The 14,730-nt window shown below is 49.0% G+C and overlaps 1 protein-coding gene across 3 annotated transcripts in view; it reads right to left on the bottom strand.

Annotated features, from left to right (window-relative positions):
* The window catches only part of COPS6 (COP9 signalosome subunit 6), a 49,217-nt gene that overhangs the window by 13,410 nt on the left and 21,077 nt on the right, over window positions 1–14,730 (bottom strand). For all 3 annotated transcript variants that reach the window (XM_085855970.1, XM_085855969.1, XM_085855968.1), the window contains exons 5-7: window positions 14,221–14,283; window positions 9,846–9,893; window positions 4,414–4,528 (exon numbers count right to left, since the gene is read on the bottom strand). In XM_085855970.1, coding sequence (XP_085712096.1) covers window positions 4,414–4,528; window positions 9,846–9,893; window positions 14,221–14,283 — 226 coding nt within the window. The remainder of the gene's footprint in view (window positions 1–4,413; window positions 4,529–9,845; window positions 9,894–14,220; window positions 14,284–14,730) is intronic.

Raw genomic sequence — 14,730 nt, 5'->3', positions numbered from 1 at the left:
ACCTCTATAGGCCTCTGATATGAGAAGTTACAAAAATTTCCAATGATAACTTTGCTCTGCAGAATTTTTTATACGTGATTGCAGACAAACAAAACAAAAAAAAAAACATACAAGCTGACTAACATATCTTGCAAAAACTTCGTTTTGGCAAGATAATAAAATAAAGAGGGGCTAAATTTTGTAGTTTTGTGTTGCAAACGAAGGGAGTGGGTATGGACAGAGACAGGCAAAGGCGATAGGTTGGGGGGGAGATAGTAGGGTAGGTCTGAGCCCGTGTTCAGAGCGGCCGGCACCACCGCACTCCCTCCAGACCCACACGGAACGAGACCAGAGGCCGGCCAGCTTCACCTGCCGGTATGATGTGCTGCATCACCTGTTCCGCAAAGCCTTGCCTTGTTCACCTGCCTCTGCCATAACCCCATGCCTGCTACCCTTTTGTTTGCATTGCCCCTGTGTCACCGTTCATCACAATGTGCGCCAGGATCATCCAGTGTTTTGCAAGGACTGTCCTGCAGGCAGCCACATCACGGGGACTGCATTGAGCAGCCCGTGCATCGTTTGCATCCATCATTCTTGTGTTTTGCTTCCATCCATTCATTTCCATGAGCCAGAGACTGCAGTGAGCAACATGGCTCCCTCTTCAAATGGCCTGTGGGATGGCACATGCATGCCGTGTTAGGGTGAGTTGCCTCCAGCAGCTGGGGATATGAAAGGAAGAGAGCAAAAGATTCACTGAAAGACACACTCAAGGATGACCTTTTGAGCAGGCCCTGAGGACGACTGACCTTCAGCTGCAGAGCATTCACTCACACAAAACTGTTGCCGTGCCTTCTTTCCCACAGATCACCGGTCATGGGCCATGGTTAGTGTAAATAGATAAGGTAAAAATTGTAAACAAGTTTAACCCACCTGCATGTTTGTCATCGTGCCGGCAATGTAGTTAAGTTGTCCATGTGAGTCTGTTATTTAGTTACGCAGCGCATTAGGTTTTTTTATTTTTGGGACACGTGAAAAAAAAGTGTCGCACTCAGGGATCTGAAGGTAAAATGTACAAGGGGAAAACTTACACATGCTGGTCACACGCAAATTTTACGACTCAGGACGAGTCTGTAAAAAGGGGAGGGGGTAGCGTTGTTGGACATATTGTTACGAATTCGGAAGTTTACTGCACTCAACATACAGGTCCTATAGCTCAGTTATATCGATAAGTAAATGTGGATAGATGGCTTCCCGTCCCTTGTCTAATGGGTAATTAAATGTCAATGCGCTGTGGAGTTATTTTGACAGTTAGGGTTTTTCTTTTACATTTTCCAACCAACATGAACTACAACAACAGTGGCGGACGACTCCAGCTCCAAATAAAATGACGACGAAAACCCTCTGCTCCCAGCATTCTCCGCACGCTCAGTATGGGAAAGGTCATGCCCACCCACCGATTTGCTTGGCCGCGCGCTAAGTAGGGGAAAGGTCGAGCCGCGCCCGAGAACGAATCACGCCTGAGCGAGCCGCGCCCGAGAACGAATCACGCCTGAGCGAGTCGGGCAGAGAGGATAACAAGGAACAAAGAATCCTCGCACAGAGCGCGTCTTCTTCCTCCTCCTCCTCCTCTAGATGATCAAGAGCTTGGGCTTCAGAGACACCATCCACCACCGGAGCCGCAAGTGTGCGCGCCGTCTCTCGGAGGGATACGGAGGCGAGGTTTTGATTGCCAGGACGAGCGGAGCTGAGGAGGCTGATCGCAGCTCGCCGGTGTCTGGGTTCGGCTCGCCTCTCGCTGATGCCCGGGTATACTCAACGCGAAGACCACATGAGGTGGATAGGTCCGAGGCAGAAGCTAGTCCTCAGCTCGTCCTTTCCATCCGAGCTGGAGGCCTCAATAAAGGCCACTTTGGTCCGATTCTTTTGAGTGTGTGTGTGTGTGTGTGTGTGTGTGTGTGTGTGTGTGTGTGTGTGTGTGTGTGTGTGTGTGTGTGTGTGTGTGTGTGTGTGTGTGTGTGTGTGTGTGTGTGTGTGTGGCGCTACTCCATAAGTCATGAATTTTTAAGTGCCTTGCTGTACATACGTGCGTATCAATATTCGGATAACTCTGCTCTTCTGTATTCCCCTCCCTGCCTATTGTTAAATAAACATCCCCCTTTGTGAAATGTATCAGCTCATTCGTGTCCTTTCGTCCATTGGCTTAGCATGCTGCGTCTTGGAAAATTAGCAAGGCCGTTGTGCCGCCATAAGGGAACCTTTGGACCGACAGATCTCGGTGACCATCCGCTCGGGTCGCACACGGTTGGAGTACGCTAGCGGCTCGTTCCGTACGGGTGCCGTCGAGGGTGTGGAGACTCGGTAAATCGCCACATGGTTATTTTTAATGAACACATGGCGAGGTATTTTGAAAATTGGCAAATAACCCTGTACCACGTGGTAGAAATATTGACGCTTCACGATCCGAGAAGAGACCCGTACTTTTCGGAGTTTTCCGAAGAAGTACGATCGATATTCCGGGTGATCGGCGGAGTCGACTCAACGGCTCCATCTCGCGGTCGTGCTCGTCACCGACGCCCGGCCCAAAACAATATCTCATGCATTTGATACAGTCTGGCATACGCTCTAAACTCCCTGCCAATGGCAACCAAGGTCAACTCCATACTTGGCTTACTGACTTCCGCAACTCTCGTAGCCAACGTGTGGCAGTCAATGGAATCCTTTCATCTCTACTCTTTCCGTGCCTCTCAAGCCTGAAGTACCCCAAGGCAGTGTTCTGGGCCCAGTCTTATTCCTGATCTTCATCGATGATCTCTCTGACTCTGGAAAATCCTCTTTATCTATTTGCTGATGACTCCACTCTCTGCCGTGACATCCATCATCCTTCAGACAGGCGGGCTATACCCTCTTCCCTCTCTTCAGATCTTGAAAAAAAAAATCACAAGCTGCTCAAACACTTGGAATATGTCTTTCAATCCTGGCAAATCTCACATTCTCACTATCTCTCTTCAAAAGGACTGTCTGGCAAACCCCCATCACCCCAACCACCCCCCCACTCCCCTCACTCCCCCCATCTAATGTTTTAATCCTCTTGAAGAAATTCAGTCACTCAAACTTTTGGGTCTCACGATCAGCCAGGATCTGTCTTGGTAAACTGCATTTGTTAGTTGGCCTCTGGAGACAGTCACTGAATGGGCATCCTCGGTCGTGCAAGCTTCTTCCTTGGCACACCTAAACCATTATCCACCGACAAGGCCTTCATCCGCAGCTTGATGGAGTACTGCTCTGCCCTCTGGGCTAACTCCCCTGACTCACATCTTGGTCAGCTTGATGTCGTGAAAAACAAGGCTTTCAATATTATTGGAATGTGCCATGACGAAGCTGAGTCTATGGGCCTATCACAGACAGGTCAGTGGTCTCTGTCTTTACCACCTTCTTTCTGATTTTGCACCCCCAACTCTTTCCGTGCTTGTAACCGCCAGGCCCACAAGCCACACCCGGTTCACCATCAACCCCCTTCTGGTGAAACTCCCAAAATGCAGGGTCACCGATCACCTCCGCTACTTCAATCCTCTGTTTTTTTCCCCCCGCTAGTGGAACCAACTTCCACATTCTTTTCAAGATCATTCTTACCGATACATCTTCAAAACAGCTGTTCACCATCATCTCAGGTAATCCCCAATCCAAAACAATGATATTTTCTACCCCTGTTAACACCCCCACCTCCATCCCACCCCCAAGCCCACCTCCTTTCAAATTTCCAGTTTTCTCCCTTGAGAGTTTCCCTCTGTGTCCATCTTGTTTACCTTATGCATCCTCTCCTGCCCCCCATTCCTCCCCACATCCATTGTTTGTCCGTCTCCCTCGATTTAGTCCTTCAACTCCACTGTTGGTGTTCCCCCCTCCCCTCCCTTCCCCACCTCCTCTCTCTCTCTCCTGTTCCTTTTTCTGGTACGTCCTGATCCGTTCACTGTTCCAGCTCTTCCACAAGCCTTGGCTTTGTATCCCAACAAAATAAAGACATCATATCCACCACGACACCCCCAAACTCTGTGACAATAGTGACATCTGCAAATCCACAAATGACATCCCTAAGCCTACAGATGTGATAGAAACGGATGAAAGTTTATGCATCTGTAAAGTTACAAATGGCCGTGCCTGGACAACAAAATATGTTCCAATGTATGACCACAAACTTAGATGTCACTATTCTCTTGGACAATTTCTTCAACTACTTGCTCTGCTTGGTATCTGAAAAAGAACTCCAGCACCATAGAAGGAAAAATACCAGGTGATCACAAGTCACAATTAGTCATAGCAGCTCTCTCAACTACAGAAATTTGGCTGGTACTCGTTTTGTAAGGTGCAAGCCGCAACACAACAGAAATATTACAAACCGTCCAACTGAAGAACTCGCACGGCAGGGGACATCATTACCAGTGGATCCATCGCTGGCGTCGGTGGTGCTCATGCGAGCCACGTGGTCAACCCCGATGCGCTCTGCCTCTTCAGTTGCCAGCGTGTATGGGAGTTCAACAAAAAGCATGGTCGCCTGGATAGAAAACGCACAACTTAACCACCACATCCATCAATGTGTATATTTCCCTATACAACCGTCCAGTCCCCTGTTCTTCATTGTGTGGTCTGCGAGCCACTGGCGGCCCGTGGTGGCCTAAAGTGCGGCCCCTGACGCACAGCAGGTCAGGTATGGGAGCATGTGCCAGAACAGCGCGTCGCTGCGTCCACTTTCCGCCGGTACTCCAGGGGCCTCCGTCTGGCCATCCCCCAGGCAGATGCCTGGCCCATCCCCATCTCCTTGAGATGCCGATCAACCTGCTGCAACCATGAGGCACGTGGTCAGCCCATTGACCTCCTCCACTCACAAGACTCACTCGCTGAGAGAATCTGGTGAGCAGGATCAGCGTCAGGAAAACGAGCCACATGTCCATACAGCCACAACTGACGCTCACGGACTATGCAGGTAACAAATCTCATCCGAGTCTCTCTCAGCAACCGCTCGTTGGACACAAAATCCGACCAGCGATAGCCAAGGATTCTCCGAAGAGACCTGGTACCAAAGGAATTACTTCTCCGTCTCAGATCCTTGGTCAGAGTCCAAGTCTCGCATTCATAGAGCAAGACTGGAAGTACCAAGGACCTGAAGACTCGTACTTTCGTCCTCCCGCACAGGTACCGGCAGCGCCACACCCCATGATCCAGTGAATCCATGACTCCCCAGGCCCGACCCAGACGTCTATTGACCTCTGACTCACAGCCAGCAGAGACATGAATATCACTGCCAAGGTAAGTGAATCTCTCCATGACCTCAACATCCTCACCACAAACAGACACAGACAGGACAGCAGCATCCAAGATGTCACCGAAAGTCTGGATCTTAGTTTTGACCCAAGAAACCCGTAATCCCAGCAGCTCTGACTCCTCATTCAGCACCTCGAGGGCCCCCAAAAGGATATCTAAAGTCTCCGCAAAGATGACTGCATCATCTGCAAAATCAAGGTCCGAGATCTTGACATTCCCAAACGATGCACCACAGCTTGATCTCTCCGACATCCTCCCTAAAATCCAGTCCATACAAGTGCTGAAAAGTGTGGGACCAGTACACACCCCCTGAAAAACTCCATCAACAACTGGAAATAAGTCAGAAATGGTATCACCACATCTCACAGCACTCTCGGTACCAGAGTAGAGTTCAGACATCAGATCTATCAGTTTTGGTGGCACCCCACAAAGACGAAGAATCCTCCAGAGGAAATGCTGATTCACTGAATCGAACGCTTTACAGAGATCATAGGCTGCAAGCAGCCCCTGCCGAAACTCTCGTCTGCGTTCGGTGAGGACACGAAGAGCAAGGATACGGTCAATCGTTGACCTCTTTGGTGTAAAGCCTGACTGCTCTGGACGCTGGTGCTCAAGCAGATGGTGGCGAACCCTATCAAGAATTATCCGAGCAAAGACCCTGCCCGGCACTGAGAGCAGCGTCACCCCTCGGTAGTTGTTGCAGTCTTGGCGATCACCCTTCCCTTTCCAGAGAGGAACAGCAAGGCCCCTCTTCCAATCAGTTGGGATGATGCCTGTGTTCCAGGCAGAGCACAAAACTGCATGCAACGACACGAGTGCAGCATTTCCACCAGCCTTGAGAAGTTCAGCATGGATACCACAGATCCCTGGAGCTTTGCCCCATTTCAACCGGTTCACCGCAGCCCGTGTTTCCACAAGCGAAGGTGGACCACAGTTGATTCGAGGGTCAGCAACAGGGATTGTAACACCCTTGACGTCCAACTCGACAGCTGGGGGATCAGCCTGGTACAACCGCTCAAAGTAACAGGCCCAGCGGGCCCTCACTTCAGACTCCTCTGTCAAGAGCCTACCACTCTCTGCTGTAACTGCAGTGCTCCGAGAGATGGGCTTGGATGAACGCAATGCGCGAATTCCCCTGTAAGCGGGACGAGAATCACCTGTCCACAGGTGATGCTCTACCCCCGCACAGATTCCTCGCACATAGGCCACCTTGTCCACCCTCAGTGCACGTACAGTTTTACGCCTCAGCTCCCTGAACAGCTCAGCTCTGCCATTCAGCCTGGCCCTGCGACTCTGGTCAATGGTAGCCAGTGTCCCTTGAGAGACAAAATTCTTCTTTGCCCTGCGGTGAGTTCAAAGACATCCAAAGGCAACATCAAGGACGGTGGTCTTGAAGGCACTCCACAACTCTTCAGGACCCCCCAAAGCACCCAGACCCCCCAAGTGTTCACTCAGCCTGTTCGCAAACTCCTTAGCTACTCTCTCATCCCTGAGCTTGCCAACAACCAGCCTCAGCTGGGATGGTACCATTCTCCAGGATTTAAGGTGCAGCTTTGGAGTTGCTACAACAAGCCTGTGGTCAGTATTGAGGAACTGAGCACTCCGGTAGACCCTGCAGTTCTGGATCATCCTCCAACGACCGTCAATGAGGACATGGTCAATCTCCTTTGTCACACCGCCAGCGTTGGAATACCAAGTCCAGCGATGAGCTTGTGGGCGCTGAAACCATGAACCAGCCACCCTAAGTCCATGACTTCTTGCAAAGTCAAGGAACTTAGTGCTATTCTGGTTCATAGTTCTGACCCATGGGGACCAACACACACCTCATAACAATCCCTATCAGTTCCAGTCGATGCAATGAAATCCCCCAAGACTAGAAGTGTATCTCGTCTGGGGCACTGATCAACCACAGACTCGAGCGTGGCGTAGAATGCATCCTTCACGGTGAGATCACTCGCCTCAGTCGGAGCATAAACAGAGACCAGGGAAATGACACCTAAGGAGTGACGAATCCTTAGTCTCATAATACGCTCGTTGACCGGTGTTACCTCAATCATCATTGGGGTCAGCTTATTGGACACAGCTACAGCAACTCCTTGGGTATGGTAACCATCAGAGCGACCAGACCAATAGTAGGTGTAACCACCCACCATTATCTCGCCGCAATCCGGTCTCCGAACCTCAGAGAGAGCTGCAATCCCGATGTCCAAACGCTTCAGCTCAGATGATAACAGAGACAGGTGATCATCCTCTTTTAGGGATAGGACATTCCAGGCACCCACCCGAAGGGACCGCCTCAGGTTAACCCAAGGAGACCGCCGTCTGGTTGACGACACATTCAGCACCACTCCGACACACTCTCCCGCAATCTGACCCAGGGATGTTACCCTGTGGTTTCCCTCCTATCATCAAAGATTGGGGGTCCCGAAGGCTTTGCCCCAATCCCGTCATCCGGTGAGCTGCCCTGCGAAGGGAAGCTGCACAGTAGGAACTCCCACGGAGTGGGTTTTCAGATTTATTTGCGTTTTTGTGTTTTGCGGAATGAAGGGTTTTACGGTGGCCGGAGTGCAAATCCTGCCACCAACCTCCTAATAAGAAGTGACCCAACTGCAGGAGGACGTCCGCAGACACAGTTGGGCACTAGATATGGATGGCCGTTGGCTCACAAGGAGCTGCTCTGCCCTTTGACAGGTTTTGTATTTAATCCTGCTGGGTGTCCATATCCAAACACCCTCCTCACCAGAAACCTGGTGGGGGAGACGGTTTAGTCGCCGACAACCCGACCATGGAACAGGTTAGTACAGGTTTACATGGTACCTGTAGCAGGTCACAGATCTCACCTGACCTGACAACCATCATAATCGATAACCATCATTATCGCCAACCATCATTACGCACAGCCAATAATGCACAAATGTGAAAACTCCATCATAATCCACCATAAATACCATCAAATTGACACAATGGTTTCAAATGAGTGTTCCAAAGTGATGTGCAAAAGTAACATCACTCCATCAATAGATAGCACCACATCAGTAGAACAATTATGTTTACAGCTGAGTAGCCATTATAAAAAAAATTAAAATAAAAAATAGGATGTGGAGGCGGGCCGAATAGCAGCCATTATGGGGTCTAGTTGGCGGTGTGGTGGCTCTCACACTGGTGTCTTATCGGCAAAAGTGGCCTCCTTCTAAAAAATAGTGAAGATCACTGCTCCAGTCAGTCACCCCAACTCTCATTCTCCAGTCAGTCACCCAACTCTCATCCTCCAGTCATTCATCCCAACTCTCATCCTCCAGTCATTCATCCCAACTCTCATCCTCCAGTCAGTCACCCCAACTCTCATCCTCCAGTCAGTCACCCCAACTCTCATCCTTCAGTCGTTCATCCCAACTCTCATCCTCCAGTCGTTCATCCCAACTCTCATCCTCCAGTCGTTCATCCCAACTCTCATCCTCCAGTCGTTCATCCCAACTCTCATTCTCCAGTCGTTCATCCCAACTCTCATTCTCCAGTCAGTCATCCCCCAGTCAGCCATCCCAACTCTCATGCCCCAGTCAGTCATCCCAATCTCATCCCCCAGTCAGTCATTCCAACTCTCATCCCCCAGTCAGCAATCCCAACTCTCATCCCGCAGTCAGTCATTCCAACTCTCATCCCCCAGTCAGTCATTCCAACTCTCATCCCCCAGTCAGTCATTCCAACTCTCATCCCCCAGTCAGTCATTCCAACTCTCATCCCCCAGTCAGTCATTCCAACTCTCATCCCCCAGTCAGTCATTCCAACTCTCATCCCCCAGTCAGTCATTCCAACTCTCATTCTCCAGTCAGCAATCCAAACTCTCATTCTCCAGTCAGCAATCCCAACTCTCATCCTCCAGTCAGTCATCGCAACGCTCATCCTCCAGTCAGTCATCCCAACGCTCATCCTCCACAACTTCACGCTTCACAGCAGTCATGCTGCCCTGTGCCATTTTAATTAATGTAGCACAGAGACATCTCGTGTTAGAATCACAAAGCTTCGCACCCAGTAGCAGGAACAACTAATGTGCGAACTTGCACTTTGTTCCATTGAACTTCTTCATCTGTTTTGGAGAATAATAATAGGACATTTTAAAACGCCCTCTTACACACGTCTGGCCTACAAACATCACACACACACACACACACACACACACACACACACACACACACACACACACACACACACACACACACACACACACACACACACACACACACACACACACACACACACACACACACACACACACACACACACACACACACACACACACAATTTATTTGATGAATCATAATACATCAAGTATTTTCTTCCATGGACAGTGATTCTTTGGTAAGTTGGTGTTTACATTGTTTCTAAACGACACTTACGGTACAAAAAAATAAAATAGCGTTTTTTGTATCATTTCAAACCCTCACAATCAACGGTTTCTGGGGGGGGGGGGCGGGAAATGTAGCGTTGGCAAACGTATGCGCTCTACTGAGTGCCCGTTCTAGTTTCAAATGAACTACCGTGTTTGAACTCACCTGTCCATTCACCAGGTCAATAACAGACTCGTACACACTCACAGGAAGCTGAAACAGACAAGGTCATTGCAAATCACATCACAGTTATAATGCACACTCTCTCACACACAGTGGCCCAGCGTCAGGTGTGTTTATATCTTCTTTATCTATGAGACATCGCACATACGTAAATGAACACTCGTTTTACTATGCATACGTCACACATCACGTGCAGCGAATTTCACCTCCCTGCACCTTGTGTTTATTATATTTTTTTAAAATACTTCTGTACACCGCCATTGAGTCCTGTTTGCAAGTCACCGTCTATATTTCCAAAAGAAGAGACGTAATTACTCTATAAATGGAAAATGTTTTTCAAGTTTTTTATCCTGAAAAAAAAAATAAAAGGTTGTGAACACACAGTCGTGTTAAAAGACTGTCCTTTACAAGCCTTCTTAAATCGTCCTTTTGAATGGGGGACAGATATCAAACAAAAATAGACAAACACACATTGTCTTTTATATGGTTGATATGAAGAGCAAGGTGATGGAGGATATGAACTCAGAGTAGGGCAACAGGGTAACAGTTGGACACAAAAAGTTGCGCAGTCAGTATGGATTTGGAAGTTTGAGGAGGGGATTACTGGAACAATGTGTGCATCCTGGAATAGATATGGAGAGTCAGAGGATTGAGAGAGCAGAGGAAGCATGATTAGAGAATAGATGGGATAAAAAGAAAAATAGGACCACTGGACCTCGAGCTCATCTGGGCCCTGGCCTAATGTTGTAGCCCAAGCTAGGTCACATTTGAAGAATTTGGAAAGAATTTGTGCGACCGCCATTTTGACACACTTCCGGTCACGTGATCGGCATGGCGTCCACAATTTAACATCCCTACCCTGGCCTAATGTTGTAACCCAAACTTGGTAGCATTCTGACTGGTGGGTCCGGAGAAGAATAATTTGGAAATAATTTACCAAGTCGGCCATTTTGACCGACTTACTTAAAGTCACGTGACCAGAACGAGCCTTGCAATCCCTGTTACCAGTCATGAGAGGAATGCTGCCAAATTTAAACTGGATCGGCCCAGCGGTTTGGCCGGAGAAAGCAAAATAGGAGATGGATGGACAGACAGACAGTGTGTGACGACAATATCTAATCTGGAATTTAAATTCCACATCAGCGAAAAATAGGAAAGGGGAAGGGAAAGAAAGGGGAAGGGAATCGGAGGGGAAGGGAATCGGAGGGGAAGGGAATCGGAGGGGAAGGGAATCGGAGGGGAAGGGAATCGAAGGGGTGGAGGGAAAGGGGGGAGTGGAGGGAAGGGGAGTGGAGGGAAAGGGGGGAGTGGAGGGAAATGGGGGAGTGGAGGGAAAGGGGAGTGGAGGGAAAGGGGGAGTGGAGGGAAAGGGGAGTGGAGGGAAAGGGGGAGTGGAGGGAAAGGGGGAGTGGAGGGAAAGGGGAGTGGAGGGAAAAGGGGAGTGGAGGGAAAAGGGGAGTGGAGGGAAAAGGGGAGTGGAGGGAAAGGGGAGGGAGTGGAGGGAAATGGGGGGAGTGGAGGGAAAGGGGAGTGGAGGGAAAGGGGAGTGGAGGGAAAGGGGGAGTGGAGGGAAAGGGGGAGTGGAGGGAAAGGGGGAGTGGAGGGAAAGGGGAGTGGAGGGAAAAGGGGAGTGGAGGGAAAGGGGAGTGGAGGGAAAGGGGAGGGAGTGGAGGGAAAGGGGGAGTGGAGGGAAAGGGGAGTGGAGGGAAAGGAGGGAGTGGAGGGAAAGGAGGGAGTGGAGGGAAAGGGGGAGTGGAGGGAAAGGGGGAGTGGAGGGAAAAGGGGGAGTGGAGGGAAAAGGGGGAGTGGAGGGAAAAGGGGGAGTGGAGGGAAAGGGGAGGGAGCGGAGGGAGTGGAGGGAGTGGAGCGAGTGGAGGGAGTGGAGGGAGTGGAGCGAGTGGAGGGAGTGGAGGGAGTGGAGGGAATGGAGGGAAAGGGGGAGTGGAGGGAAAGGGGGAGTGGAGGGAAAGGGGGAGTGGAGGGAAAGGGGGAGTGGAGGGAAAGGGGGAGTGGAGGGAAAGGGGAGTGGAGGGAAAGGGGGAGTGGAGGGAAAGGGGGAGTGGAGGGAAAGGGGAGTGGAGGGAAAAGGGGGAGTGGAGGGAGTGGAGGGAGTGGAGGGAGGGAGTGAGTGGAGGGAGTGGATGGAGTGGAGGGAGTGGAGGGAGTGGAGGGAGTGGAGGGAGTGGAGGGAGGGAGTGAGTGGAGGAAGTGGATGGAGTGGAGGGAGTGGAGGGAGTGGAGGGAGTGGAGGGAGTGGAGGGAAAGGGGGGGAGTGGAATGGAGGGGAGTGGAATGGAGGGGAGTGGAAGTGAGTGGAATGGAGGGGAATTGAATGGAGGGGAAGAGAAAGGTGGGGAAGGGAGAGATTGATTACATGTTGACTGCACAAGTGGAAGAAGTCAGAGATAGAGGTATAAAGGCAGCCTTGTATGCCGCAGGTAAAGAGCCTGGCAAGCAAAGTAGTGTAGTAGATAGTAGAAAAATCGTGCAAATTATGATACAAGCATCAAATTTGGCATTTCTGTTCTGCAGGGCTTTCTGATCAAATCTGCCCGATTGGCCATTTGAAAATCCAAATTTTGAAAAATTAAAAAAAAAAAAAGAAACTTCAAAAAAATCTGAAATCACAGTTGGCTGAAATTCTTGAAGCGCAAGTGAACATCCCAGACAGAGAACCAAGGGGAGATGCAGTCATCATTGATGGCTCAGCACTTATCAATGCCCTACCTCCACACACTTCAAGGATATTTGATGACTCTGCTAAAGAAGACATCATCGCAAAGGTGGAATCCTATGGTGCCAGGTACGAGAGGGTGGACGTAGTGTTTAATGTGTACAAGAAGTCAAGTCTGAAGTCCGAGGCAAGGTTGAAAAGGGGGCAAGGAATCAGAAGAAGAGTGACAGGAACCAGTAAGACTCCAAGTAACTGGAGAAGCTTTCTTCAAGAAGACAGCAACAACACTGAGCTGTTTCACTTCCTTGCAGAAAAGATGTGTGAAGCACAGACGACAAGCACAGTCATTGTCACAAAAGGAGAAGATGCCATTAGCAACACAAGGAAGTCACTGGATGCTGTGTCTCCATGTTGTTATGAAGAAGCTGACACTCGAATATTTGCACACGCCAGGGATGCAACGACGGATGGTAGCAAGTCCATTATCATTAAGGCTAATGACACGGACGTACTAGTCAAACCAAAACTGTACTGCCATCCTTACAGGAACTAGGTCTTGAGAACATGTGGATTGCCTTTGGCCAAGGAGCCAAGGCACAATGGATTCCAGTCCATGAGGTTGTTTCTGCAATAGGGCCTGAGAAAGCTCGAGGGATCCCATACTTCCATGCGTTCACTGGATGTGACGTCGTGTCTGCCTTCCGCGGTAAAGGGAAGAAAACTGCATGGCAGACTTGGAACGTCTTTGATGATGTTTCTGAAACATTCACCAATCTCAGCCAGCATCCAACATTGATTTGTGATATTGACTTTTTTGAAGTTTTTTTTTTTTTTCAAATTTTTCAAAATTTGGATTTTCAAATGGTCAATCAGGCAGATTTGATTAGAATCCCCTGGAGAACAAATGTGCCAGATTTGATGCTTGTATCATCATTTGCACGATTCTTCTCAAAAATGGCTGTTATCTGCCCCACTAAAGGGGAGACTTCAGTTTTGAGATTTAAAACAATCGCTGAAAATTAACCAAATGAGTTCATCATCCAAAATATCAACACATCACACATTTCATAAACAAATTAAATTTTGCAGCAATTGACATTTATGGGATGATCAGGCTCTACATTTTCGTCTTGGAAGGTTAAAAGGTATTACCATCGAGTGAGATGATCCCCAAATTGGACGTGTTGTTTCTACAAGAGGCAAAAGTTGTTTTCTTCTTACCACCATGTTTAACTTCCTTGTCCCTTTAACACCTTTATTTTGTCACAAAACATTCCCCCTCCCCCACTGCATGCTATTGTATTTTTTGTTCATCACAGTCATTACAATCAACACAGAACAAGCCCAATTTTCACCGAATACTTCAAACCTTTGCTGCTGAGGCAGCGCTAGGCAGCAAACAGAGGCAACCTTCAGTAACATACAAATTCTGTTGCAGTTTGAAGGAAACCAACAAACCCAATTTGCAGATTCATCTCATTCTGCACAAACGTTAACATCTCCATATGTTATCGACAATGAAACAAACAATTCCCTTCCCAACAACAGCAAACTAGTAAAGGTTGGAGTGGAAGGTGCGGGGGCAGGGGACAGTGGAACCATTTGAAGACAATAGAAAGGAACAAGTTCACTACACGTGGCCCACAAACATCGACTCCCAAACATACAGCAAGTTGCACTCACGTCTGTGTGCTTTGTTTGTGGGTTCAGCTTCAGGAAGATGGGACTTTCATTGATCTCACAGATCTGAAGAAAAAGGCAATTCTGTTATTTTTGGAAACAACAAAAACAAAGAAACTTTATCTATACTAATTAATGTCTGTGTGTGTGTGTGTGTGTGTGTGTGTGTGTGTGTGTGTGTGTGTGTGTGTGTGTGTGTGTGTGTGTGTGTGTGTGTGTGTGTGTGTGTGTGTGTGTGTGTGTGTGTGTGTGTGTGTGTGTGTGTGTGTACGTGTGTAACACTAATCACGCCAAAACTACTGGGCCTACTTCCACCAAACTTGGCACATGGACCAAGTTCGACCTCATGGTGAACATGGGCTACTTGATTTCATCTGTAGACACGGGGGTTCGGGAGAGAAGGTCGACAAAAATTCTCTTTGAAAATGTGTCTCATGTAATACCACCCAGTGGTGGTGGCAGACGGTATCACAAGTCAGCTGTGGAGTTAACATGCATTTTTGCACTGTTCAC

The sequence above is a fragment of the Eptatretus burgeri genome, chromosome 15, assembly GCF_056783735.1.
Source record: "Eptatretus burgeri isolate ZD-2024b chromosome 15, Ebu_testis_v1, whole genome shotgun sequence".
In the NCBI taxonomy this organism is placed as follows: Eukaryota; Metazoa; Chordata; class Myxini; order Myxiniformes; family Myxinidae; genus Eptatretus; species Eptatretus burgeri.
Note: the sequence above shows the minus strand (reverse complement) of the source record. Positions and strands in the feature narration are given on the sequence as shown.